Raw genomic sequence first — 26510 nt, forward strand, 5'->3', positions numbered from 1 at the left:
AGTCAAATGTGACCATAAGACCTTATGCCCTGTGGTGGTACACTTGGGTTTGACTTTTGAGGGGGCATCTATATCTGTACCCTCACCCAACACCAGAATAAGGATGCATTCCATGGCTCTCATTTCAAATGCCATGGTGTCTTTAGGGTTAAGTGGAGGCAGGCTGAGGAAAAGTTATTTACTCTGGAATATGACTTGTCTCTCTGCCTCTTCTGTGGTGGTGGTGGTGAATGTGATGTGGGGGGGGGTCATCTTACCAAAAAGCAGGTTGGGGGCCCTTCCTGATGATCTAACAAAATGCCAGCTGCAGGCATGGAGCCTCAAAACTGTTATTTAAACAAGCTCACCAATGCAGCAAGTGAGTAGAACCCATCGAAAAGCTGTAAGGATTTGGTTATTTATTTACTTATTTATTGTGTGTGTGTGTGTGTGTGTGTGTGTGTGTGTGTGTGTGTGTGTGTGTGTGTGTGTGTAGTGGGGGTGGATATCTCTTCCTAGAATCGCTTTACTCTTGCTCCTCTTCCCCATCAAGTTGGTGGACCTGTTTGTGAGTGTCCTAACCTGATTGTCAAACCCTGGTGGGCAGGGCTGGCTTATGATCCAGGGGCTGAATCCCCGGTTGGCTGAACTAAAAAGAATGGGGAGGGGACCCTTGGCAGCATCAGCCATATTTGAGTCTTGATTACCTGCTTCTACCTACTCTCCTTGATCATAAATTGACTCTCGTTGGGGGGCGGGGGGCCGGGCTTGGAACAGTGATCTGTTAACTGTGGGTCCTCTGCTGTGGGAAGGCTGGATCACCCCCCGAATTGCCACACACAGAAGCCCTCCACACACAGCGGGATGGCTCTCATTCTCATAAAAAGCATACAAGGCCCTGCTACTTTTGTAGCCTGGGGTGCTGAAGTTATTTTGCACCTCACCCCATGAAATCACAGGCAGGGCTGGAGGCAAAGGGTCCAGGCTACAGGCCTCACACAGTCAGAGCATCTTAAAGGCCTCGTATTAGAAAAATAAACCAATTAAATAATACTGCCCGCCATAAAAGCAGACTTATAATAGATCCGCAGCGGGGTCCTCTCTGGCGGTCCCACAGCCCTGGTCTCGATGAGCCTGTGTGCTGCCCTGGGGAGAGATTAATCTGGAATGGCGTGGGCATAATTTTACACGTTTTATGGCTGCTTTTTTTCTCTCCCAAAGTGTTGCTGTGTCATTGTACACCAAGGGCAACGTTCATGCGTGTGACCGTTTGCCTCCTTTTTGGTGGAAATGAAAAATGAAGTAATAAATGAAAGAAAAACACAAGGTAGATTTTTTCCCCCTTCCTCAAGAACAAAAAGTCAGTGTTTTCCTGGATAGCCTAATCAAAGTCTAGTGGCTTCTATGGATTGCTGTTTGTCCTCAATCCCTTCCCCCCACCCCCCACCCCCAGGCTGCCAGATTCACAGGCAGTGATTGGGGTTTAGGTGCTGTGATCTAGGTTCTCCAGGGCAGTGGATGGCAAATGCTTACTAGTGGGATCAAATCCAGTCCACTGTCCATTTTTGTTCAGCAATTGGAAAAACAAAAAATCCAAAGAGGAAGAAAAAGAGTTCTTGACACACAAAGATCTAGTGTGCACTGCCTGGACATGAAGTTTTATGGGTGCTCCATTGTCACTCTCTGCTGTGTTGGTGGTAGCTGTTTGACCCCACCATGGCCAAGACTAAGTACCGTCTGGCTCTTTCCAGAAGTGTGCCAGCCCAGCCCTTGGAAGTGCACACACACACACACACACACACACACACACACACACACACACACACACAGCCATACTCTGCGTTATGGTGATCCAGTCAACATCTGACCAGGCAAGGTTATATAATAGAGCCAAAAAAAATCCTATCACCTCGTGGTGTGACGTCACTTTCACTGAGACGTCACAGCACAATGATAGTGCCCGTGTGTGTGTGTGTGTGTGTGTGTGTGTGTGTGGTGATGCTGGCGTAAACATACCCACTGTGCTGCCAATTGAATAAAAGCATCCCATGTGCAATTATGCACAGATAGGGAACTTGATAATGATGGTAAATGACTACATGCATTTACTGTGTATTTACTTCATGCTTATCATTATTTGACAATATACTCTTTCTATTTATTAAAAAAATGTTAACTGTGAAAGTCTTTTCATCTTATACCAGCAGCTACCTACTGTATCTAGTGTTTAGTTATCTCTTGATTACACCAATAGGCTAGAGTTGTACTACCCAGATTTGCGTAATACTCTCTGTCAAGTTCACACAGACACCATCACCTAATGATGTTCTCAGACCTTGTCCCTGTTGCTAAGCAATGAAGACTGTCCATTAGCCAGCCCAGTGTGTGGTTGAACTTGCTCTCTTGGAGTGATCTTGACAATGTCTTTCATTTCAGAGAACTGTAAATGCGGTTGTGTTTCCTTGCAGACTTGCTGGGGAGCATTCTTTAGCACAGTTTAGAACCTTGGGGTGAATCACTGCCTGCCATTGGATCAAGAAATAGCCCTGAGGATCTGCCTTTGCTTGAAGCAAAGCTAAAGTCTTTCTTCTTCTTCCCTATTGCTTCCTTGCTCCTTGGATGCCCTTTTCTTTGTCAGACAAGACACTTGTGTTTCGCTCATTTCTGATCAGTTTTACTTTCTTCCCTTAGTCATGAGGAGGAATCCGTTTGGTGTGGACGTCTGCTGCAGAAAGGGGTCACGAAGTCCTCTGCAGGAACTCTACAACCCCATCCAGGTAGGACCCCAGACGCCTGTGCTTGTGCGGCTCTCTCTGTTGGCACGTGTCAGTTTGAGGGTGAGGGAGCTATGCTGAAAAACTCCAAAGGTGCATTTGTTGGGAGGGGGGGATTTAAAATCTCTTCTCTTTCTTGGCATTTTACTGTCAGTGGTTACTTGTTGACTCCCCTTTCTGTTAGATGGGTTGAGTATCCCTAATCGGAAAATTCCCAACCCCAAATACTTCTAAGCCCAAACTTTTTTGAGACTCAAAGTGGCCCCTCAAAGAGAAACTAACACACCCTGACATCACTGATGGGTCATAGCCGCAATGCTGATGCAGTGAAAACATTCTAGAAAATGACCTTCAGAAAGGGCATATGAAGCACAAGTGAATTCCTCATTATTCATATGCAAATTTTCTAAAATAATTAAAAGTTTACTAGCTGAAGCATTTCTGTTTCTTTTGGATAAAGGGGCAGTCAACCTGTAGAACATTGTGAAACTCTAGCAGAGATTTTTAGAATTAGAGTTATGGAGGGGTTAGTGCCGGACTGTACTTTTGTACCTACCCAGGGTTCAAACCTTGGAGACATAGACATTGCAGGCCCCAGAAATGGAACTCTTGACTTGAGGCCTGAGCCAAGCTATGAAGAACCTCCTCCTGCACCTCCGAAGAAGGCCTGCAGATGGGTAAATCTGGCATTCACCAATTGCACGTAGGATTCGTCAAGTCACTGACACCTGAGAAGTGTACTTTTCTTCACCAGTTTGGCAAGATCCCCTTGTGTTGGGTGACTTTTGCCAACTGATTGTCACAGTCACCCTGACTTGTTAGCTTAGGGAGGTGGCAAATGTGACATCTGTGTTGTTGATGATGTAAAAAGGTCCTCTTGCAGCAAGAGCGGCTACAATGTAGAGAATGTGTTCCGCATGGAGATTAAGAAGCAAAGTTTGGAGGTCTGGTCACCGTGGCGATGGCCTCAGTGGCCTATGGGTCTTGATGGGAAGGCTCCAGGGCTGGTCCATTTGCAGGGGCCATAATTAGTACCTTATGCTGAGGGTTGCTCAGTGGTAACATCAGCGAAATCAACTGACCTTCAGTAGCTTCTGAGAAGGGGTGTGGGATAGTAAGAAACTGCTGAAGCAGCCTAAAGGCCAGAGTCTCTGGACATCAGTTTGGACTGAATTCTTAATTTTATACTTCTGGGGCCCATGGTGTCTGGTAGGCGAGTTTGGGCTTCACTGGTGCTGAATTCTTAAAGCTTTTGCAAAAGAACCTTCTTATTCCTACATCTCACCTGCACTCCCTTCTGAGTTGTGAGTGGCAGAGGGACTCTCCTGTCTCTGCCCTGTCTTGGAGCTCTAGGTATGGCAATTAATACTGCTACAGGCTTCTTCTGCTGGGTTCTGGGCTCGCTCAGCAGGGAATTTGGTGCCCAAGTACCCTAACTTGTATGGGGGTGTCTCCTGGTCTTCTGTATCATCATCTCCAGGAGACAGCCATTTCCTTTTTTTCTGGTAATACGTTTTTTTAAATTTGGTGTTTATTGGGTTGTATATAGAGAGGTATTTTTTATCTTGACATTTTAATATATGCTTATAACACAGTGGATCATATTCACCCCTTGATTATAATCTCTGGCAGTCTCTTTTACTTTCATGACTTTGGTTGTTTTGTTTTATACTTTTATTTCCTCCTAGCTTCTACAAGTGAGAGAAGACATGTGGTACTTGTCTCTGTGAGCCTGGCTTATTTCACTTAACATGAAGATCTCCAGTTTCATCTGTTTCCCAGCAGACGATGTAGTTTTATTCTTAGTGGCTTAGTAAAACTCTGCTGTGTCTATATCTATCCATCCTTTGATGGTGCCTAAGCTGATTCCTTCACTTGGAGTAATGCTGTGCTGACCGAGGCAGCCCCGGCCTTTGATTATACATAGGGTTTTTGGCAGGCAGGGCAAAGCACATAAAGACCATTCAGATGTAAACCACTCCCTCATTGCTGCTATCCTATGTTACGGGCAATTTAGGATGTCCTGGCTATTGCTGACACAGCTTCCTCCTCTGCCTGAAAGTCCAGAGACTGTCCTGGTTACCATTGTATCCCCAAAACACCTCATACAAGGCTTGGTCAGTGCGAGGTTCCCTCCTCTCCACAAGCTTGTGACTATTTGAAAGGTGAAAGTCTAGGTTCGAGTTCTTCCTTCACATCTGTCTAGCTATACAGCCTGGAAAACATGATGAGTAAAAAAGACTTTTTTCCCCCAACAGAGAATCTCTCTGGAATGTTGGGAGGATAAAATAATTCTGATGTGTCAAGGGCTATGTGAGGGTAATTTGTCATTTTTATAACCAGGAGGGTGGCTGTGATATTAGAAGGTCAGACCTGGAGTAGAAGCCCCGCGTCATTTCCCGGCTATGTGCCTATGAGCTGGCTGCACAAACCCTCTGAGCTTCTTGTCCCTCCATTTATCACGTAGTACAAATAATACCCACCCTGCACGAACACATGGTGACATGTGCAGAGTTTGTGCCTTCCTGGTTGGCCCGTTTGCTATGACAAGTGCTTACTGAATGCCATTGGGCTCCAAGCATGGACATAGGCATGAAAGAATGCTCAGGGCCTGTGGTCAGCCTTCTGTGTGGCTTACATTGTTATCTGCCCCTAGGCAATGTGCAGAAGTGGTAGGGCTAGGTAGACCCTGCTGGGTATCTTTGTAATCCAGTCAGAGGAGAGGGAGACCCCTCCTGGGTAGAGATCGCTTTCCCCCTTGTGGTGGCTTGAGTGTTGTTTGGGTGAAAGGCTCATTTCACACTGGCCTAGAACTTGGGGAGGGCAGGTGGGGCTGGAGAGGCAGTACTGCGAGTCACTGCAGGCGTGGGTGGGCGGGTGAGTCACTGAGTGACTACCCTTGTTCAAGGACATCTTGAGCATGGTGTCTAGCCCAGGGAAATTGTGTCTGTGCAGGAATCTTGCCCCATTTCCTCGGGATGTTGTCTCAGGATATTCTCCCTTCCCCCGCCCCCACCAAGGGCTGGCTTCCTTTACAAGCGGTGATTATGTTCCATTCCCACGCAAACTCCTTAAGTGGTACTCTTTGGAGAAGCTGTCCAGGCCTGGGGTGGGTGGGGGAGTTGAGAAGGGAGGAGGGAGATAGGTGGAGTGGGAGTGAGACTTGTGTCCACCAGATAATTTACAGACTTTGCAGCTGATTGGGCTGGGCTTTCGTGTCTCATGTTTTCCTACCAGCCACGCTGTAAGCCCAGAGCAATGGTGTGTGGATGAGGCGGGAGACCGAGGCTGATAATGTTATATCCACGCCACGGAGAGCAACTAAGGAAGAGGCTTGAGCTTTATCAAAGCTACAAACCCATGATGTTCTTGCTGTCATTAACAACAGTGGTGGCGGGAATTATCCCTTCCTCAGGAAAACGGGCTATACTCTGATTCTAGTATCTAGGGTTTTCTTATTTTAGTGCCCAACGAACCTCCCACCATTTAAACAACAATTGGATTTTAAAGACAAGAAAAAAAAACCTCTCTGACTTTGTAGTTGATATTCTTAGCAAAACTGCACTCTGATGTCTTATAATTTTCCCGGTTCTCTGTTGTCTTCCTGGACCTAAAATAAACCATAATTGCCCATCAGATCAGCTGGCTTCGAGTCACCCAAAGTTCAGGAGTTGCCAACTGTATATTTGTGGGCCAAGAACATCTGTGGGCTTCCCGGACTCAGCTCAGACTCTCGGGGCAGAGCTTCACTGTCAGCCATTAATAGGGCATAATTGCCCTTAAATGCCAGCGAGGGTGAGACGTCTTGTCCTCCTACCTCGCCCACCTCCTGGGCTTCTTGTGGTTTTCCTGAAGTCTTCATAGCATCACTATGTGGTTCAGCCCTGCCAGGCCTCAGTCTTTCTTTAGCATGTGCATTTGTTGTGTGATGTACCCTGGATGTCCAACCGGGCAGGGCCAAGTCAGCCATCTGAAGACTTCCTCAGGTCCCTGGGGACCAGTTGACCAATTAGACCAACTATGGGGTCCAGCGATGTTCTGGATGATCTGTTGGAGGGTCACACAAAAAGCCAAATAAAATCAGCAAGGAGGGAAAAATGAGAGAGACTGGCACCCCCAGGACACCCCACTATCTGTCAGGTGATGGTCTCAGTGATCACTTCTTCAGTGTGCTAAAGCAAACTTCCATCTCTGTCAGGTGGGGTCCAGAAAGAAGGGTGGAATGAAGGGAAGAGAGGCAGGGAAAAGGCAAGGGAGACACGAAGGAAGAAAAAGTAGCTGTTTACTGAACTTCTAATATATGCCTGTGACAGACATGTTCAAACATGTCTCATTTCTCTGTCTCTATTGGACTGGGGATGGAACTCGGGGGAGGAGGAGACGACCCTCTGCTGAGCAAACACCATTGCTACCTCTGAGTTACATCCCAGCCCCTCACCATCCTAAGGAAGTGTCATTTTTCCATAAACCCATTTTCCAGATAGGCTCACTGAGGCTCCAGAGAGGCTAAGCAATTTGACAGGATCATGCCAGAACCAAGCCTCTCTGACTCTCTAGACTGTGGGAGGATGAGAACCTAGCAGCTCTTTGCCAAGTGGAAAAATGCTGCCTGGTGACTCAAGCTGTGGCCTGGGGTGTGCTCTGGACCAGTTGTGAAAGTCACAGTGCGCTGCCAGCCCGGGGCAGGTGTGGGACGATGTGCAATGATCAATGGGTGTCCAGTGTAGCTATAGATTAGCTTGATGCAGTGAAAAACCTTTGCCTCTGGGCTGGAGGCAGGCTAAGCTGGAATCACCCCCAGAAACCCTGTTTTGAACGTCAAAGCTTGTTTGACTTTCACAGATGCTGAAATCAGGGTGTGCTGCTTGGAGAAGGGGCAGGAGAAGCATTTGGTACCAGTGGATCGGCTCTGCACTCTTGCAGAGAGTGTGATGGTGAGGGTTGGTAGGCGCCAGGGCCTCCCAGAAGACGGTGTTTGACTCCTGAATGGCCCAAAACAGATGGAAATCTGGGCTGCTTGTTAGCTCAAGGCCTCTTTCTGCAAGTAATTTCCGCTTTGGACTTTCGCATCACCATTTGAAAGTGAGATTTACCAGAGAGCGTAAAACACACACATGCACACACACATGCACACACACACAACAACAACTTAGAGCCCTGGAGGTTTCATTTGATTAGCCTAGGATGTAGATAGTGTGTTGCTTTTTTCCAGTGCTCCCTAGGTGGTTCTCATACCCTGCCAGAACTCTGAAGTCCCAGGTTGAAGGTGTTGAAAGGTCTCCACCATTTCAATCATCTTTGGTTTGAGCATTATTCACTGTGCATTCCTTGAAAAGCACCACAAAGCACATGTACTGAGATTGTCTTCACTCTTCTCGTAGGAAGGCCCCAGGATTACTTCTGTTGTCCAATTGCAGATTTGTAGGGCTGCTCCCCCGAGGCTTAGTCAGCATTATGTCGACAAACCGGAAGCTGAGTTTCCAGACAGTCTATTGGGAACCAGCCCTGTGAAAGGATCACTCAGGCTACCCTCATTGATCCTGTGAAAAGGAGGATGCAGACTGGTTTCAGGCCAGGCATCAGACGGGCCTGGTTAGAATCTCACAAATACACCAGAAGAGGGAGGGCTGGTCTGCCTGTCCAGTGACTGCTTGGGAGGAAAGATGTTAGGGAAGGCAAGAAAGAACAGCCATTGTTCAGTTCTGACTCTGGTCAATTAATCCCTTCATTACCAACCACCTGGTAAATGATGAGTCCCTCTAATTATCTTGCTTTGACCCAACAGCTGTCTACCAGCCAAAGAGCGATTCATTGATTTCATTGTAGGCTGGCTCCTTTTGCAAAGCTACTACTGACTGAGCCTGATACTACAGACAGCAGCTGGCTGGCCAAGAGGAATATTACCTTAACCTGATCTTCCTGCACGATGCTGATGAGGACGCTCCATTATTCATTGCAAAGGACAATAGACCAACCAGCTTCATTGCAAAAGCCAGGGATAGTGAGCTGTCTTTTCTCTCACTCTCTCTCTCTCTTTGCTATTGGCACCATGATCTTGAGTCAGAGCACTGCACTGGTCAAATTTCCAATAGAGCCAGGACAGATGGGGACGCAAGAGGGAGATGCCATTTGGGTCATAGGAGAAGATTGGGTGGGTGAAGGCTCGGGGTAATCCCAGCCCAGGTTTCAGTATGACCATTTTGGTTTCTGTTATGTGTCTGTGAGTCTCTGTGATGATTGGTTAGCTTGATCTACAGGTTTACAAGTCCCTGTGAGCTTTTGCATGTGTCCTAAGTGTGGCTTGTGGACCTATGTGTCTATTCTACAAGCATCCTAGAAAACAGGACAGTCACAGGTTTTATGGTTTGAAAAATCCATTTGGTCATGTCTGTTCCAGGTCTGATCCTTGTGTAAGCAACCCAGGAACAGGCTCAATGAGACGGGTATATTCATGTGCCATTGTTGAACTCATTCATGGATCTACCTTGAACTTCAGCTTTCTGTACAGGCAGCTGTTCACTTTCGGAGACAGATGAAGTCTGATGTGACCCAATAGATTCCAATGTAGAAAGGAAGTGTGTGGCATTAATGAGGTTCTTCTATGTCAGTTGGGGTGAATACAATCTGACAGCTTTCAACAGGAGAAGGGCATTGGGTGACAGAATGACTTCAGCAAATGCCAAATGGTAACTTAGCTGTGCAAGCTGCCATTTCCCCAAAAGTTATTTCCTGAATTACCCTCAATTATAAAAGGCCTCTACATAATTTGATTTTTTTTCTCCCTGTAAATTACACAACTCAAGTAGCTCTTGGGCCCACTGGATTTTGACCTTGTCAGATGGATGAGCTAAAACAAAGCGCTGACTTGTAGAAGAAGCGATGGGGTGGGACCTTCCCATGGGGGGTAGATGTATAGTGTTCAGCTCAACTCCACACAGTTTCCTGTAGACCCCGGGCAAATAGCTGAATGTTTTATAGCCTTGAAGTCCTTGTATGTAAAATAGAAATAAAATGCCACTGTTTTAGTTATTAAGGATTACATTTGAGAATGCAAAGAGTTCTAGGCTTGCAGCAAGTTGAGATTGATTGCAGATTTCTAGCACCCTCCCCTGAGAAGATCTCCCTGATTTTTCTCCCTGCCCCCAGCTCAGGTTACATGCCTTTCTAGAATGGTATCACCTAGTAGCAATAGAAGGTAAGCCACATGCACAATTTGAAATGTTCTGAGAGCTTCACAAACAAAAATAACAGGCAACATCTAATTTTAATAACATACTTTTATTTCACTCAGTATTTCCAAAATAAAATTTTTTTTTCTATATGACAATCCATAAAAAGAAACGTTTAGATATTTAATGTTCTGGCTTTCACTTGGAGTCTCTGAGCAGGCTTGATGCTGGGGAAGCCATCTCAGTGGGGACTGACCAGGAGGAAGAAGCTCAGTAGCTACCTGTGGCAGTGCACTGCCCTGTTGAACATTGTGGATCTATAACATGTCACTTCTGGCCAGTGTTTCCCTGATTTAGGACTTGCATTGCACTCATCTTCAATGACATCACTAGGCTGTGAGCCCATGCTAGGCCAAAGGCTGTGTCTAATTGTCTCAGGTTCCTGGTGCTCTTCCAAGCTGACTGCCAAAGAGATGACAGGTGGGACAAAGCTGCTGCTTCCCGTGACCCTTGTGAACTTAGCTTGTGGGGCTCTGGGGTGAGACCAGGCTTCGCATCCCCAAAACCTCAGAAGCAACTAGCTATCAAAATGGCCAGGTTTCCTGGGGTACATTGCCACTCCAGGCCAACAATGCCTCCCCTCCCCCAGTTAAAACAGCCTCCCAGAACGTGTGAGTAAAGACACTGGAGAAGGGCCACACTTTGAAACCTATCAGTTATATATCTCTCCATTTCACCATTGTAGGAATGTCTGTCTGTCCATCTGTCTCTGCTTAGTATGGACCTCAGTGTCTCATACCTCATGCATGTTAGGTGTGTGCCTGGGCCATGATCCCCCTATTTTAACCTTCCCATCCTTGCCGATCACAGGCACATACAATCACTTTTGGCTTTTGTGCATGGAGACTGAGTCTTTTCCACCCAGACTGGCCTGACGCCTTCACCCTGCCAGTTTCAGCCTTGGCTTGGGATGACAAACGCACATCATTGGGTCCAGTTAAGGGGTGAGAGTTGGTTTTACTAACTTGTCCATCCAGGCTGGCTGCAAACTCTGCAAACTGTGATCCTTCTCAGTGCTTTTTTTTTTTTTTGAGTGTGTGTGTGTGTTTGTTTTTGTTTTGTCCACAGAGGTCTATTTTCACACTCCACTGGGCTTTTGCTCCCAACTCAGTGGAGACTGTTTAACTGCCATTTTTCATACACTGAAACTAAGAACGTGTGTTCCAAGAGGCATGGGGGTGGTTCTGGGTCTCTGGTAATTAACAGGAAACACAAGTCAGCAAAATAGGTATCTAAGCCCCAGTAGGGATCTAGCTGGGGGAGGCTAGACTGGGGGTACTGCTCATGAGGGGCTGCCCATTCCTGAGATGGACCACACTGATCAGTACATTGCTGGGTATCTTGGCTAAAGTTCTGGGGCCACAACCTTGTTATAGACCCCTGGCTGATGCTGGTAGAAGGAAAGAGAAAACAGGGTTCACTCACCTCAACCATTTGTTGCTCTAGTAAAGAATTTTATTTATTTATTTATTTATATTTTTTATTATTGTAAAAAGACACTGTACAGAGGGGCTACAATTACATGAATAAGGTAATGAGTACATTTTCCTATTGAGCATTATTACCACCTCCTTTGTTTTCCCCTGCCATTTCTTCACTCCCCAGTTCCCCAACTTCTCCCTTCCCCCTTATTATTTTTTTTTAAAGCCAAATACTAGTAGCTCACATCTGTAAACCTAGCTATCCAGGAGGCAAAGATCTGAGGATCACAGTTTTGAAGCCAGCCAGGTTGGAAACTTTAATCTCCAATTAATCAGCATCAGGCTGTGGCTCAAGTGGTAGAGCACCAGCCTTGAGAGTAAAAGCTAAAGGAAAGCTCCCAGGCCCTGAGTTTAAGTCACACACACACACACACACACACACACACACACACACACACACACACACACACACACACACACACACACACACACACACACACACACACACACACACACACACACACACACACACACACACACACACACACACACACACACACACACACCCTCTCACCCTAAGCCCATGGCTCTTACAGATGGAACACTGTGATTTCTCGCTGACAAGAACCATGGAATCTTCGCAGAAGGACAAATTTGAATTGGAGAAAGCCTATCTCTGAGCTAACAAGAGAGCGCAGCCATCCACCCTGCGCGACAGCTTTGTGATTCTCTAATTGTCATTCCCAGAGAAACTTCATTCCAGTCTGAAGCGGCTGCTTGAAAATCTCATCACATTGCCTAGGGAGGTGGCATGCCAGAGTGACATTTGAAAATGAGGGAGTTTGAAGGCTGCCCTGAGCCACGTCTCTCAAAGGTAGTTTGTCACCACATGCAGTAGCTCACAGATGCCCCCCCCACCCCACGCTCTTCCTTCCACTCCCTTACCCCTGGGACTCTCGTCCACAGAACAGTTCATCTTCATTCAGAATCTCAGCCGCGGGCTCTGGGTAGATTTCCTCTCATTTGACAGGATAAATGAGCTGATGCCTGAAAAGAAGAGTGGGTTCTTCAAGGAATTGGCAGGCACAAGGGGAGTTCATAGGCAGCTGACATCCAATTATTCATGGTCGTGGGGAAAAGGGATTGAAAGAGAAATAGAAACCCACAGAGAAGCTTCAGATCCTGGTGCTGATCGATAAATAGCCTTTCCAAACCACCTGCCGGCGATGAACCAAGAGATGCCTTCATGTGTGGCTCTCTTCACAGGAAAATGCATTCGCCAGCCATTCTCTGATACATTTTCTTTTTACCTTCCTCACCCAGAGTGAAGTGTTATTTTTCTTGAGAGAGAAAAATGCTCATTGTTTGTTTTATCAGGGAATGGCATGTGTTATTTTCTCTCCCCCCACCCCTGCCTGCTTTGGTTTCAAAAAAAAAAAGTATTGGGATTTAGGCCTAGATCATCTTGAAATAAAGACCAGGAGCAGGGAAAAGGATAGCCCATTGGGTTTGATTAATCATCAGATTTCCTTCACAGGATATTACCACATAAGTAAATCAAAGGGAAAGAAATGATAAGTATCTCCTTGAGATAAGCCTTGGCAAATTGCTGCCATTTGTTATCTGATTAGTGTGAGAGGCTATATTCTTTCTTGAGTCCAAAAAAGCCCTGCTCATTATTATTATTATCATTAGTAGGAGGAGGAGGAAGAGGTGTGTGTGTGTGTGTGTGTGTGTGTGTGTGTGTGTGAGAGAGAGAGAGAGAGAGAGAGAGAGACAGACAGACAGACAGACAGACAGACAGACAGACAGACAGACAGACAGACAGACAGACAGACAGACAGACAGACAGAGACTGGGGCTTTAACTCAGGGCCTTATTCTCTTGCTTGGCTTTTTTGCATAAGGCTGGTATTTTACCACTTGAGACACACTGCCACTTTTAGCTTTTTGCTGGTTAAATTGAGATAAGAATATCATGGAGGTTTTTTGTTTTTTGCCTGGTCTGGCTTCAAACTTCAATCCTCAGATCTCAGACTCCTGAGTAGCTAGGATTACAGGCATAAGCACCAGCGCCCCACTTGTCTGTTTCAGTGCTATTGTCCAGATTTTTTTTGTGGGTCATGGGGCTTGAACTCTGGGCCTGAATGCAGTCCCTCAGTTTTTCAGTTCAAGGCTAGCACTCTACCACTTGAGCTACTGTGTCACTTCTGGTTTTCTGTGTGGTTTATTGGAGATAAGAGTCTCATGGACTTCCCTGCCTGGGCTGGCTTTGAACCTCAATCCTCAGATCACAGCCTTCTGAGTAGCTAGGATTACAGGTGTGAGCCACCAGTGCCTGGCTCTGTTACCCAAATGTCTTGGAAGGTTATGTCACTTCCTGGCTTGACCCAGTGGGATTCCAGGGGAACCACCCCCCCCCGCCCCACAGACCACCCCCACCTATTTGTGGAATACCCTGATCAAAGCACAGACAAAGAATCTTCCAGTGAATACAAGCAAAGCCAGCCTCAAAAATGAACTCATGTGGCATAGGCTATTAACCCAGTTAGAGAAATGAGACATAAATATTCATTCTTCTGCTCTGGTACATGGTCCTCTAGTGCAATAACCTTGGATAAGATCATTCAAAATTCCAGGCCTATAGATACTGGCTTCTCTAGCTATGGGAGGCAGAATGTTACCCACAAGTCGTGTCTATCTATATTCTTATCCCCATAACCTGTAAGCATGTTACCTGTGTGACACCAGGGACTACGGCAGCCATGATTAAGAGTTTAGAGATTGGGAAAATCCTCCTGGATTATCTGGGTGGAGCCCCTGTGAATGTGGCTCAGAGAGAGAGAGAGAGAGAGAGAGAGAGAGAGAGAGAGAGAGAGAGAGAGAGAGAGAGAGAGAGAGAGAGAGAGAGAGAGAGAGAGAAGAGAGAGAGAAGAGAGAGAGAAAGGGGCAATACTATCAGAGCCAGAAAAAGAGATGTGTTGATGGGCATATGGATATGGGCACTGAGGTTGGAGTAAGGAAGGGCCACAAGCCAAGGAATGTAAGTGGTCTCTAATGCTTGAAAAGGGACAGGACGAACTTTCTTTTAGAGCCTCACCTTGGCTTTAGCATTTTGACCTCCAAAAGTGTGACTGAGTAAATGTGTGTTGCCTTAAGCTGCCAAGTTTGTGGTGATTTGTTAGAGCAGCAACAGGAAGCTAATATATGTACATGTCAATTTAAGTACTAAGTATCTCTCTCCTATGTCGAAGGTCCCATGCCCAAGGGGATGCTGAGAGATTTAAGGTCTGTGGTTATTGTAATCCCAGTACTCAGGAGGGAGAGTCAGGAGGATCATGAGTTCTAGACCATCTTGAACTGTATAGCAAACTAAGCTATATAGCATGCAAAGCTAAGTCTTTTCATTAGTCTCCAGTCCTAAGGTTGACAAATGTTTTCTGTAGAGGGTCACAGAGTACATATTTCACCTCTGCTGCTGCTGCTATCCTTGTGGAATGAGAACAGCAGTGACAGTATATAAATGAGTAGGCGTGGCCCGAGGCATCTGTGAGCCAGCAGTATTGTGCTCAAGGCTCAGCCTCAAGGGTGGTGATCTGTGAGTTAGAGAAGGTTCCAGAGACTCAGGTGCTTTGCCTCTAAAAATAGGACTACCAACGCCTCCCTCTGGAGATAGTGAGACAGAGCTGTTTGTAGACTGCAGAGTACGGCTCCTGAAACGGTACGTGGTGCTTTCTGATTCTGGCTACCTGGGTACAGACATGTGATTTAAGATACTGGGTGCCGACTGGCCTGCGCTGCTGTTGGTAAATTGCGTTATGAAATCGGGTAGGGGTCATTTCATGTCAGTTGCTCTCACCTTATTTGGAGGTGTGAGAAACATATCTGCCTCTCAAAGCCTCCCTTGACCGCTGGATGTGTCTCAGTAACAGTGCCTCTAAGGTCTCTCCCATTCTAAACATGGCAGATGAGCAGGAAGGCCATGGTGAATGGCACTACCGCAGAACACAGCATTCATTGTCAGTGTTCCCGGCTGGAGGAGCGAAACCTGTGGCTTCTATCTAGAGAAGATGGATGGGAAATGAATTCATTGCCAGGCGGAATTGCAGACTGGTTGATGAACAAAATCATTGCACTGAGCCATGATGCATCTCATTAAGATGCTCTTTCCTCCACTCTCCCACCCATACTAAGGGAATCATCAGAGAGCAATTACATGCAAACCTCAATTTTGAGGTTTAAAAGAGGTCACCACATAATTGGTAGGAGAAGAAAAGGAGATGGTTTGAAACAATAGGTATTAAATAGAGAGCAAGGAAGACTCAGATGGAAGGGCCAGGCTCCTCGGTCAGATGTTTAGAGACTAACTGTGGGTGGTCTCTGAGTCCCATACGGAACTCCTGGATGTTGCATATGGTGTCGTTAATAGACCTTGGAATGAAAGGGCTGTGATCTGTGAAGGAGCTGCAAGTGTGACACTTCAGATATTTTTGTTGAATAAGTAAATGCATGAAGTGATTGGTGCTTGCCCACCAGGGAATTAGATGAATGAATGAAGCAGAGAGAGAATGAATGAACAAGTTGAACACAGTAAGCATGAAATTATAGTAATCCTATCTACCTTCCATGGCTAGTATGAGAATCTAAGTGAATAAGCAAACCAAAAATAAAAACTACCAACATAGAAGCTGCCGCCCACCTGAGCTTCATTTTACTTCCCACAGCAGTGACATTTTCTCCAGGTGTTGTCACTCAGCTCTGACTGCCAGGACAAGATGCTGCAGACTCTGTGGCCAGACAGCAGACGTGTGTTGTGTTTCCTCGCAGTTCTAGAGGCTGGTGTTGAGGTGCTGGCAAGGCTGGGTTCTGGCGAGCCTTTCTTCTGGCTTATACTAGTCAGTCACTTCCTGCCTTCCATGCAAGTGCATACGTGACTATCTTGTCTTTCTCTTCTTTTTCTTTCTTTACTTTCTTTCTTTTTTTTTTTTGTTCATGTACGAGGGCTTTAACTCAGGGCCTGGGCACTGTCCCTGAGCTTTTCTGATCAAGCCTGACATGCTACCATCTAAGCCCCAGCGCCACTTCTGGCTTTTTGGTGGTTAATTGGAGATAAGAGTCTCATGGTCTTTTCCCTCCTAGGCTAGCTTCTGGCTGTGGTCCTTAGATCTCAGCCTCCTGAGTGGTTAGGATTAGAGGTGTGAGTCACCAGCACCTAGCTTGTGCCTTCTTCTCAGAGTATATCAGTCCTGCTTTATTACCTTGTACACCTTTGCATCAGTACTCCTAAGAGCCCAGTTCCTAGTACTAGGTAATGAATCAAGTCAGCTTTTGAGATCATCAGATTTGACTGTGTCACTAAGCAATGACACAGAACCTCTTGACTCCATGAGAAAAATCTTCCCCACGATGAAAAACTAGGGACATTCTTCCCTGAGTTAGCATCTGGTGTGCCCTGCAGAGACCCTAGTGGCCATCCCGGTTCTGTCTAACTGATACACAAATAGGCAACTCTCAGCTACTTGAATTACCTTCAAAGGATTCTGTACACAAGATTCCCAGGGAGATGAAAGTCATGTGACCCTGTAATTCAGTGTCAGAGCGAGCACTGTGAGATCTCATTTAGTTTCCCATCTTCTTTCTCATCTCCAAATCTGCCTGGAAGACAGTAAAACTCATTAACTTGAACCCTACTAATTTAGAATCCATAACATTTCCTCTAAGTTCTCCACCAAGAAGGGATTTGTGATGCTAATTAATAGTGTGAACATAATTAGAAAAGATGAATCTGGCAGAGCGGGTGGTGTCTGGAGACAACCCAGTCCCTGCCTTGAGCTTACTTCCTTTCGAAGGAAGAAACAGAGGCTCAGTAAGATTCTTGGGCTCCTCCAAGTGCACAACGAACAGCCTGTTGAACTTTCTTAAGGACACCGGCTTAAGACACCGAGACCCTGTTTGTTTGTTTGTGAAAGACACAGGCTCTTTCTTAGCTATGAGTTCCCTGGACTATGTGGACTTCAAGTATTTTTTTACAGCATTTTTAAAGAAATATTCTGCATTTTGGGTCTCCTGCTAATTATGAACAGCCTTCTCCCAAATTAGTAAGAGTTATTTTGGGGGAGGTTTTATTAGAGATTTAATAATAAAAGCTTTCGTAAAACATAAAACCTTTTGTACAATTCACTCTCACCAACCTTCCGTCTTACAATTATGTCACTAACAACTTCTTTTTCAAAGACCAGAACTTTTGTCTATTCATGTGAATCTCAAAGAGGGCATTCACGGAACCCCTGAACCAGGGGGCAGCCTGTGAGACTTGGTGGTAAGGGGGGGTCTATACCTTGGGGAAGTGTATACAAATGCTTATGTTTTTCTGCATCACCGTGTCTGGCCTGGACAGTCCCCAGTGGGTAGTCAAAACCATTTGTAGATGCAAATAGAATTCTTCCTGGGAGACTCTTAACAAACTGCACTCATTTTCCATGGAGTTTTTTGGAATATTTTTATTTATTTGTTTTTGTGTAAATGCTTTTGTTATTATCAAGATGATGTACAGAGGGGTTAAAGTTATGTAAGTCAGGTAAAGAGTACATTTCTTTCTTTTTTTGGGGGGGGGTCCGGCCATGGGGCCTGAACTCTGGGCCTGGGCGCTGTCCCTTAGCTCTTCAGCTCGAGGCTAGCGCTCTACCACTTGAGCCACAGTGCCACTTCCGGCTTTTTTTCTTTTAGTTAATGTGGTGCTGAGGAATCAAACCCAGGGCTCATGTATGCAAGGCAAGCACTCTACCACTGAGCCACCTTCCCAGCCCCTAAGAGTACATTTCTTTTTTGACAGTGTTACCCCTTTCCTCGCTCTCTCCCAGTTTTTCTCTCCTGCCCCTACTGACATGTTTTACAGTTCATTTCATGTCCAGTGAGTACAATTGTATTTGCTCACCACTTTTCCCACCCTTTCCCTCCCCTTCCCACCCCTTACCCTCCCAAAGACAGATAAATGAACAAACAGGACAAAAAGAAAAGAAAGCAAGAACAGTGAAGAAAAAAAACCCCTCTCATTTCCATTTCCTAGAGTTCATTTTGATAAATATTATTTTATATGATCTGAAGCTCATAGGCAATATTTCTCTCCTAAGAGTATCCTCTTTTGGTCTCACTGTGTGAGAGTATTTAGAGTCCTGAATAATTTGTCATATCCCAGTGTGTTTTAGATCTGACTTCTACATATCAGAGAGAACATGCATTGAATGTCTCCCTGAGCCTGGCTGGGTCCATCCATTTCCTTGCAAGTGGCATAATCTTCTTTCTAATGGCTGTGTAAAATTCCATTGTGTATTGCTACTGTATCATTTTAGATCTACTCATGTATTGTAGGCTATCTGGGCTGTTTCTATAAGGGATTAAAAAAAATAGACCATTCATTTATGTGTTTATTTTAGGTTTAAATTCTTACCAAAATCAAATACAGTGATTTCTCTCTCTTCAGCCTGTACCCCCTGACACACACATCCTCCCATGGTATAAATGAGATACTTGTGACACCTGATCAACGCCCATCACCAGCACCCGAAGAAGTCCAGAGGGTTTGTTCACATCAGGGCTTTTTTTGAGACAAAAATCTGTCTGTGTAGCCCAAACTGGCCTTGAACTTGTGATCCTCTTCCCTCTGTGTTCTAAGTACCAGGATTACAGTTGTATGCCACCATACCCAGTTTAGGACTTGCTCTCGGTCATGTATATTCTAAGTGGTTTGGCTAAGTATATAATGACATGTGTCCACATTATAGAGTCACATAGAGAAGTTTCACTGCCCGCCCACCCTCCCCATTCTCCGGGCACCACCTGCTCATCCCTGCTGTCTCTTGGATAACGTGGACAATGGTTGCCCCTGGCAATATCTTGATAACTTGGATGGTTTCCTTCCACCTCACCTCATGCTTCGTTTCCTTTCCTGGCTTGGTTGCTCATTTCTTGTTAGGGCTGAATACTATTCCCTTGCCTGGACATACACAGTTTCTTAATCTCCTTGCCTACTCAGAGACATCTTGGTTGCTTCCAACTTTGGCAGCTGTGAGTAAAGCTGTCACAAGCATCTGTGCGCAGGTTTCTGTGTGAATGCCAGCTTTTCCTCTGGCTGAGTTCCGAGGAGCACAGTAGCTGGGTCATACACTAGGAGCATGTTGATTTCAAAGAAATGGAATAAGCAAATGGCCTGTTTATGAATTTCAGTCAAACTAATGGCCACGTGGGCTGCAAAGTCCTTCTCAGGAGACCAGCACATCCTGTCCCTGGGGTCACACCTCCGGGAACACCAGACTGATTCACTGTGAGGTTTAATGGATCAGAACCAGAGCTCTAGTGAGGTAGACACATGACTGAGTGTTGAATAGCCTTGGACTGGAGGGAGCCTCTTGACAGGGCTGTGTCAACAAGGCGGAAGCTCCACATTTGGGCTGGGGGCTTCTTGTTCTCTCCCTAACACAACTGTAATACTGGTCAGGATTGTGAACGATCAGGGTGCTCCTCAACAGGACCGCACTCAGCATGGGGTCAGCTTCCATGCATGGCAGTGATGACCATGATAATGATGATGATGATCACGAGGGTGACAGTGATGATGATGATGATGATGGCAGCGATGGTGATAATGGCAATGAGATGATGATGGTTACAATGATGATGATGAAGATCATGATGGTGACAATGATGATGACGAAGATGATGATGATGGCAGCGATGGTGATAATGGCAGTGATGAAGATGACAATGATGATGATAAGATGATGAAGATGACAATGAGGATGACAATGATAATGACAATGATGAAGATGATGATGGTGACCATGACGATGATGAAGATGATGATGGTGACAATGACGATGACAAAGATGATGATGATGGCAGTGATGGTGATAATGGCAGTAATGAGGATGACAATGATGATAAGATGATGAAGATGACAATGAGGATGACAATGATGATAAGATGATGAAGATGACAATGAGGATGACAATGATAATGACAATGATGAAGATGATGATGGTGACAATGATGGTGATGATGATAATGCTGATGATGACAATGATATGTCGATGATGACAAAGATGATGATGATAAGATGATAATGACAATAATGAAGATGAAGATGATGATAGTGATGATGATGATGATGACAATGACGACAGTGCTGATGAAGATGATGATGACAGTGATGATGAAGATGATGTTGATGGTGATAATGACAGAAGTGAAAATGGTGAAGGTGATGATGACAATGATAGTAATGACAACAATGATAGTAATGAAGATGATGATGACAAAGATGATGAAGATGATGATGACAGTGATGAAGATGATGATAACGATGGTGACAACAGTGAAGAAGATGATGACAATGATGATGAGGGTAGTGACAGAGGTGGTGTTGATATGGTAGGAGTAGCTGTAGGAGGAACAGTTGTTGACATTTCCTGAACACAACTTGCTCCATACCCCACACCAGAGTGGTGCTCTGCCCACCCCATTTCCATCATCACAGCTCTGCAAGGCAGAAGCTCCATTAGGCAGACAAGGCAAGGCTCAGAGAGGTTAGTAGCTTAGCTTGGGCACACAACTGGCCTGTGACATCAGCCCTTGTCTGCTGCCTGGCTCAGTGCTTTGGGTCTCCATCCACTCAGAGTGGATCCATCTCAGCGCTCCCAGCATTCACTGGGAAGCCTGGGGGTGGGTAGGAGGCAGGAGGCCACAGTCAGTCCTGTGCTGCTGGCTCCTCTCAGGGTATCAGCAGCATAGCACATGCCCACAGGGAGCGCTGCCCCTCACTAGGCACACCGATCCTTGCACCTAGACTGTCTCATAGAGGTTTTGTTTGTTTGTTTGTTTTGGTCGGTCATGGGGCTTGTACTCAGGGCCTGGGCGCTGTCCCTGAAATCTTCAGTTCAAGGCAAGCACTCTACCACTTGAGCCACAGCACCACTTCCGGTTTTCTGGTGGTTAATTGGAGATAAGAATCTCATGGACTTTCCTGCCCACACTGGGTTTGAGCCATGATCCTGAGCTCTCAGCCTCCTGAGTAGCTAGGATTAGAGGCATGAGCCACCAGTGCCCAGTGGTGGGGTTTTTTTTTTTTTTAATTTTATACTCAAGAAAAGGAAAAGGGCGAAAGATTTCTATTCTCAGCTGTCAGGCACAACAGGGGGCTATCAAAGTGTGTTTAGTCTGGAAGCATTTCCAGTTTCCTTCTCAGATTGAGAATTTTTGACTCTGGGCCACTGGTGCTCAGTGAAACGTGTTTCCATCATCCAGAGCAACATGATGTTGAATTCTTCCTCTTTGCTGGAAGAGGCTCAGTGCTGTGTCTCCACAGAGCTGGTCCTCTCTCACTCTTCATCCTCATCCTGGGCCTGTTTTTCCTGTTCAGCCTTTGCAGGACTTGATGGAATTTCCCTGCTGCACTGTTTTCTTCCCCTGCCACAGGGCCTCTGCAGATGCTATTCCTGTCTGCTTATTCCCATTCAGTCTTAGGCTGAGAGCTTTCTGGAGCCTGGTATATGTAGCTGGTATATGTACCTTTACAGCCTTTCTTTGTCTATGAGATTATTTAGATGGTGAAGGCCCATTTCCACAGCCTTGGTGACTGCAGGTACAGCTACAAGGTCTTTCCCCTTTGCCATTAGTGATATCCTGTCATAGTCTCACCATCAGAGACACAAGATGACACAGGGAATGAATAATAGCAGAGGAAGAGATCCCAGGGCCTGCGTGAGAATTCCGTCTCCCGCACAACTAGCTGTGTGGCTTTTGGTAATTTTTGTAACTTCTTGGTGTCCATTCCCCATTCCCTAGGGCATATTGTGAAGATCGAATGAGTTGATTTGTAGAAACTGCCTGAAACTATTCCTGGCAGGTGGTGAGTGTTTGATAAATATCAGCTGTTAGAACCCTGAAGACGATAATAAGCCCCAACCAGACTAGTGGGACCCATGCTTAGAACTCCAGCCCACCCGCAGGCGGGGAAGTGAAATGTGAGAAGAGCCAGGGAGCTTTTGTCAACCGGCCGCTGCAGAACAAGAGCTGACAACTTCCTCTGTGCACCGCAAGGATGGATGGGTGGATGGCAAGGCGGGTCCAGTTACACCCGCAAATTGGTTTGTAAGTGGATGCACGTGCCCCCGCTTAGTTCCTTCTGCTAAAAACATCTCAAAGCACCGCCTAATGTTCTCATCCTCTCCGCAGACAGCGCAGATCCCTTCCATCGGGGATCTTGATCAAGATGGATGTCCCCAGAGTTGGAGTCATGAGCCTAGCTGGGTATCTGAGCAGAGGGGCCTCAAGCTCACACCCGCCCCCAAGAGAAGGCTTTCTCCTGAAACCGGGAGCCGTTATGCCTGGTGTGAGGGCCGCTCACCATTCCCCACAATCCATGACAGGGTTGGCCATGTGCATACGCAGATTGGGCTCTATGGATAGATTAGCGGCTCCATCTAGGATTCTGGCAGCCAGGATCAGAGAGTTCAGCTGGGGAAGAGACTGTAGCAAGTTGACAGTGGCACGTCAGCGAAGGCCCTGGGCAGGATGGGGAGAGATGGAGGAGGTGGCTGTCTAGGGCCACGTCTGGCCCCTTTGAGATCCTTTCTAGGCTGGCCAGTCATTGACTCTTCTTTAGAGATGGTAGTTTGCATCTGGTAGTTTTAATCACAGTGGTGGTGGATACAGTTGGCACCCTGCCCAGACACCCACACATGTCTTACAGACTCGCTGAGTACCCTTCCTTGCCCAACCCCGGAGCCTATGTGCGCTGCTTCCAGTGCCTGCTGCTGTTCCCTGCTTCTCAGCTGCGGGGCTTCCTCCCCTGCCCAGAGATGACACTGGATGAGGAATGGCCTCTTCCGGAGCAGCCCTCCGCCTGTGTCAACCTGTGGAATTAGGGTCCACACTCACCAAAGCCTGAGACTTCATTCTGACTGTAGCTCTTCTCTCCCCCCGGGAGCTATTGACTACATTCTGACCTAGCTATAAGATGATGGACAATTTTGGGAGTCAGGTGTGGTACGCATACCCCAAGTCCTGGCAGTCAGGAGGCTGAGGCAGGAGGACCAAGCATTTGAGGCCAGTCTGAGCCACATAGAGAGACCTTGTCTTAAAACAGAGGAGGGAAGTGAAGGGAAGGGAAAGGAAAGAGGAGGAGGAAGAAAGATAGGAGGTGGGGGAGAGGAAAAGGAGGACAGGAGAATAGGAAAAGAATTTGAAGACGGTGACACCAGAGCATTAAACCAAGCTCAGACGTTTCCAATCCAGGCTTGTGTGAGTGCTCAGGTTGTATACTGACCAAGCTGGTGGTTCCAGGGCCCCTCATTTCCTGGGAGTTCTCCCTAATTACACCACCTGCTGGGGAATTCCACATTTGGACCACACTCCGCTTTGATGGGCTGAGACTTGCAGGCTCACAGCACAGCCGAGGGGAGGGAAGAGCTAAAATGAGTGTGGCATCAATCCACCCCTCAGGGAATCAACTTTAGCAGGAAAGTGTGGCTACGAAACAGACCACCTCACCACACATCAGGCCGCCAAGTCCAGCCCCATCCTTAGGTCCCCACATTGCAGTGTGGAGAGGCTGTGGGACCAAGCTCCTGGTGAGGGTGCTTTTTTTCTGCCTTGAACCCTGCACATAAGAACTAGGGAAATGGTATAGGAGAAGAAACGGGAATCCTCTTAATGGGTGGCCAGGTGCCGGTGGCTCACACTTACAATCCCAGCTACTCAGGGACTGAGACCTGGCGGATGCTGGCTCAAAGCCAGCCTGAGCAGAAAAGTCCATGAGACTCCATCTCTAATTAACCAGCAAAAGGATGGACTGGTAGCATAAGTCAAGTAGTACGGTCACCAGCCATGAGCAAAATTGTTGAACGAGATCTCAAGGCCTTGAGTTCAAATCCTCCCAGGCAACAACAGCAAAAGAGGGCAGAGCATGTACAAAGGTGAGAAGGTGACTTGGGTTTATTTAGAATGTACTTACTACAGACTCAGTGTGGGAGACTTGAACTTCCTACCCCACCCCCAGTGTTCATGGGAGATGCTTCCCTTTCTTGTTCTTATTTTGGGGGGGGGAGGTGAAGGGTAGGAGAAGGACACAAGCATCCCCATTGGCTTCCTAGGACACTGAAGCAATCCAGTCCTGATATTAGATGTCTGTTCCAGGGTGGGAAGTAGAGGAAGAGGTTCCTGTAGTCCCCTGCCAGGAAGACCAAGGGGCCAGTATGGTGCATGGTGTGGCTGGAGGGCTGGGCAGCAGAGGGGAACCCTGGGATTGTCATTGGTGCTGTGGGGCTGAGGCTGGCCCTCCCTCTGTGGTATGCTCGTGAGCGGGGACTGCGTTCATAAACGTCGCCATCTTCCCCAGAGCTCTGGGCTGCCCTGCGCATCATGCATGTTCTTTCTAGCACAGCTGCACCAACTGGCTCCAGCTAGTGATTCTCCCCTGACACAAATCCCACTTGCGATGATGATTCATGATTCTTTGCTGACTCCTGTTAAGCAATGAAAAAGAAGGCCCACGTTAGTCTATAGATCTAGATGATCTTAGTGGCTGGTGGAAGAATGTGAACGCTTCCTTATTTTAGAGGCTTCCAAAATTGCTGATTTCATTGTTGTTGGTGAGGCTTCCCAGGCATCTTGGAATGTGGCCTCCAGTGATCCAGCCCCTGCCTGCATCAGAGTCTCCATCCCACAGGGACATCATCCTGGCATGGCGATCCTCCCATCCCTGATCTCCACCTTGCGGGCCTCTGCCCAGAGCATCTCCACCATTTTCCCTGGAAAGCTTCCATGTCACCCCACTCAGCTGAGATCCTCTCCTCAAATGCTCTCACTGTTTACTCTTCTCTTCCCCTTCCTCTTCCTTTTCTTCTCTCCCTTCTTCTCCCCTTCTCCTGCACTGGGATTGGAGCCCAGGGCTTCATGCATGTTGGGATCTACAGCCCAACCCGCTTTGCATTTCCTTCACTCACTCAACACATACTTATTGAGCACCTATGATGTACTAGGCCCCATTATAGGTACTTTGTGTCATAGCAATGACCAGAGCAGCTCCAAATCCCTGCCTTGTATTCTAAGTCATTGTGGCAGTATGATGAAGACTTACTATTCAGTGACTCGCAGATCTTCCTGCTGACCTGGGAGGTCACCGAGGAGCTTTCTGACCACAGTCCTGTGACATGCCAGGTTAGGGGTAGGGTGACATAAAACCCTGCTTACATTTCTTCTGAGAGCCTTCTTCTGCTGGGACTGGTATTGGAAGATTGCTCTTATCCTCATATTGTTATCACCTTGGTGGTTATCTTCAGGAATCTCTGTGGCTCATTGAGGGGATGTCTCTCTGTCCCCCAGGTCTAGGCCTTACAAGTCACGTCATCAGACCAATTTCGTTTCCCACAGTTGTGTCTGCTTCCTGGCCCCAGCAAAGTACTGGCAGTCTTCACAGAGCAGAGACTCTGAGCTGCACAGACCCCAAATGCCAGCAGCAGGCCCCAGATCCAGAAAGCCATGCACACGGCTTCTATTCTGGCACTCAGGCTGAGAATCCTTTTTTTTTTTCTTCTAGAAATGTCAGGTTGGGAGTAGGAAGCTTGGAAATGTCAGTGTAAAGTGTCTTTCCTGGTCTTGTTACTCTGTGGCTCCGTGGCTTTCTGGGACTAAATTCTCAGAGTTGCATCTGTCTTTCTGTGACCTTTATTCTTCTGGTAGCAAGAGGAAGCAATTGGAGTCATCTTGCTTTCTCTGGAGTGTAGGGGGGTGGGATTCACAAAGAAGGGATCCTCCTCCCCCAGGTCTCCTGACCTTGACCATCTCTGGTAGACATTGCTGGTCTTGGCGGTTTCTGACTGGAAGCTTTTGGTGGGATTTGTCCTTGAATTGTATGGTGGTGAGTTGCTTCCTCTTGAGAGAGAGCCTCTACTCACTAATCACAGCCTTTACTACTGTTTAGAGGCTGGTAGAAAATGCATTCTATGGTTACCTCCTGGCCAGAGACATTATGAATACCTGTCTGTAGAAGTTGACAGGTACCTGCCCCTACTTTTCATGTTCTGGGCTGTTTTGTCTCTGCCTTTTGATTCT

General features: G+C 46.7%; 1 protein-coding gene across 2 annotated transcripts in view; it reads left to right on the plus strand.

The window, feature by feature from the left end:
- Window positions 1–26510, plus strand: part of LOC138806198 (carbohydrate sulfotransferase 11) — a 197772-nt gene that overhangs the window by 98700 nt on the left and 72562 nt on the right. For both annotated transcript variants that reach the window (XM_069991736.1, XM_069991741.1), the window contains exon 2: window positions 2671–2756. In XM_069991736.1, coding sequence (XP_069847837.1) covers window positions 2671–2756 — 86 coding nt within the window. The remainder of the gene's footprint in view (window positions 1–2670; window positions 2757–26510) is intronic.

Source organism: Dipodomys merriami, unplaced genomic scaffold, assembly GCF_024711535.1.
Source record: "Dipodomys merriami isolate MVZ:Mamm:240054 unplaced genomic scaffold, mDipMer1.0.p SCAF_10, whole genome shotgun sequence".
NCBI lineage: Eukaryota > Metazoa > Chordata > Mammalia > Rodentia > Heteromyidae > Dipodomys > Dipodomys merriami.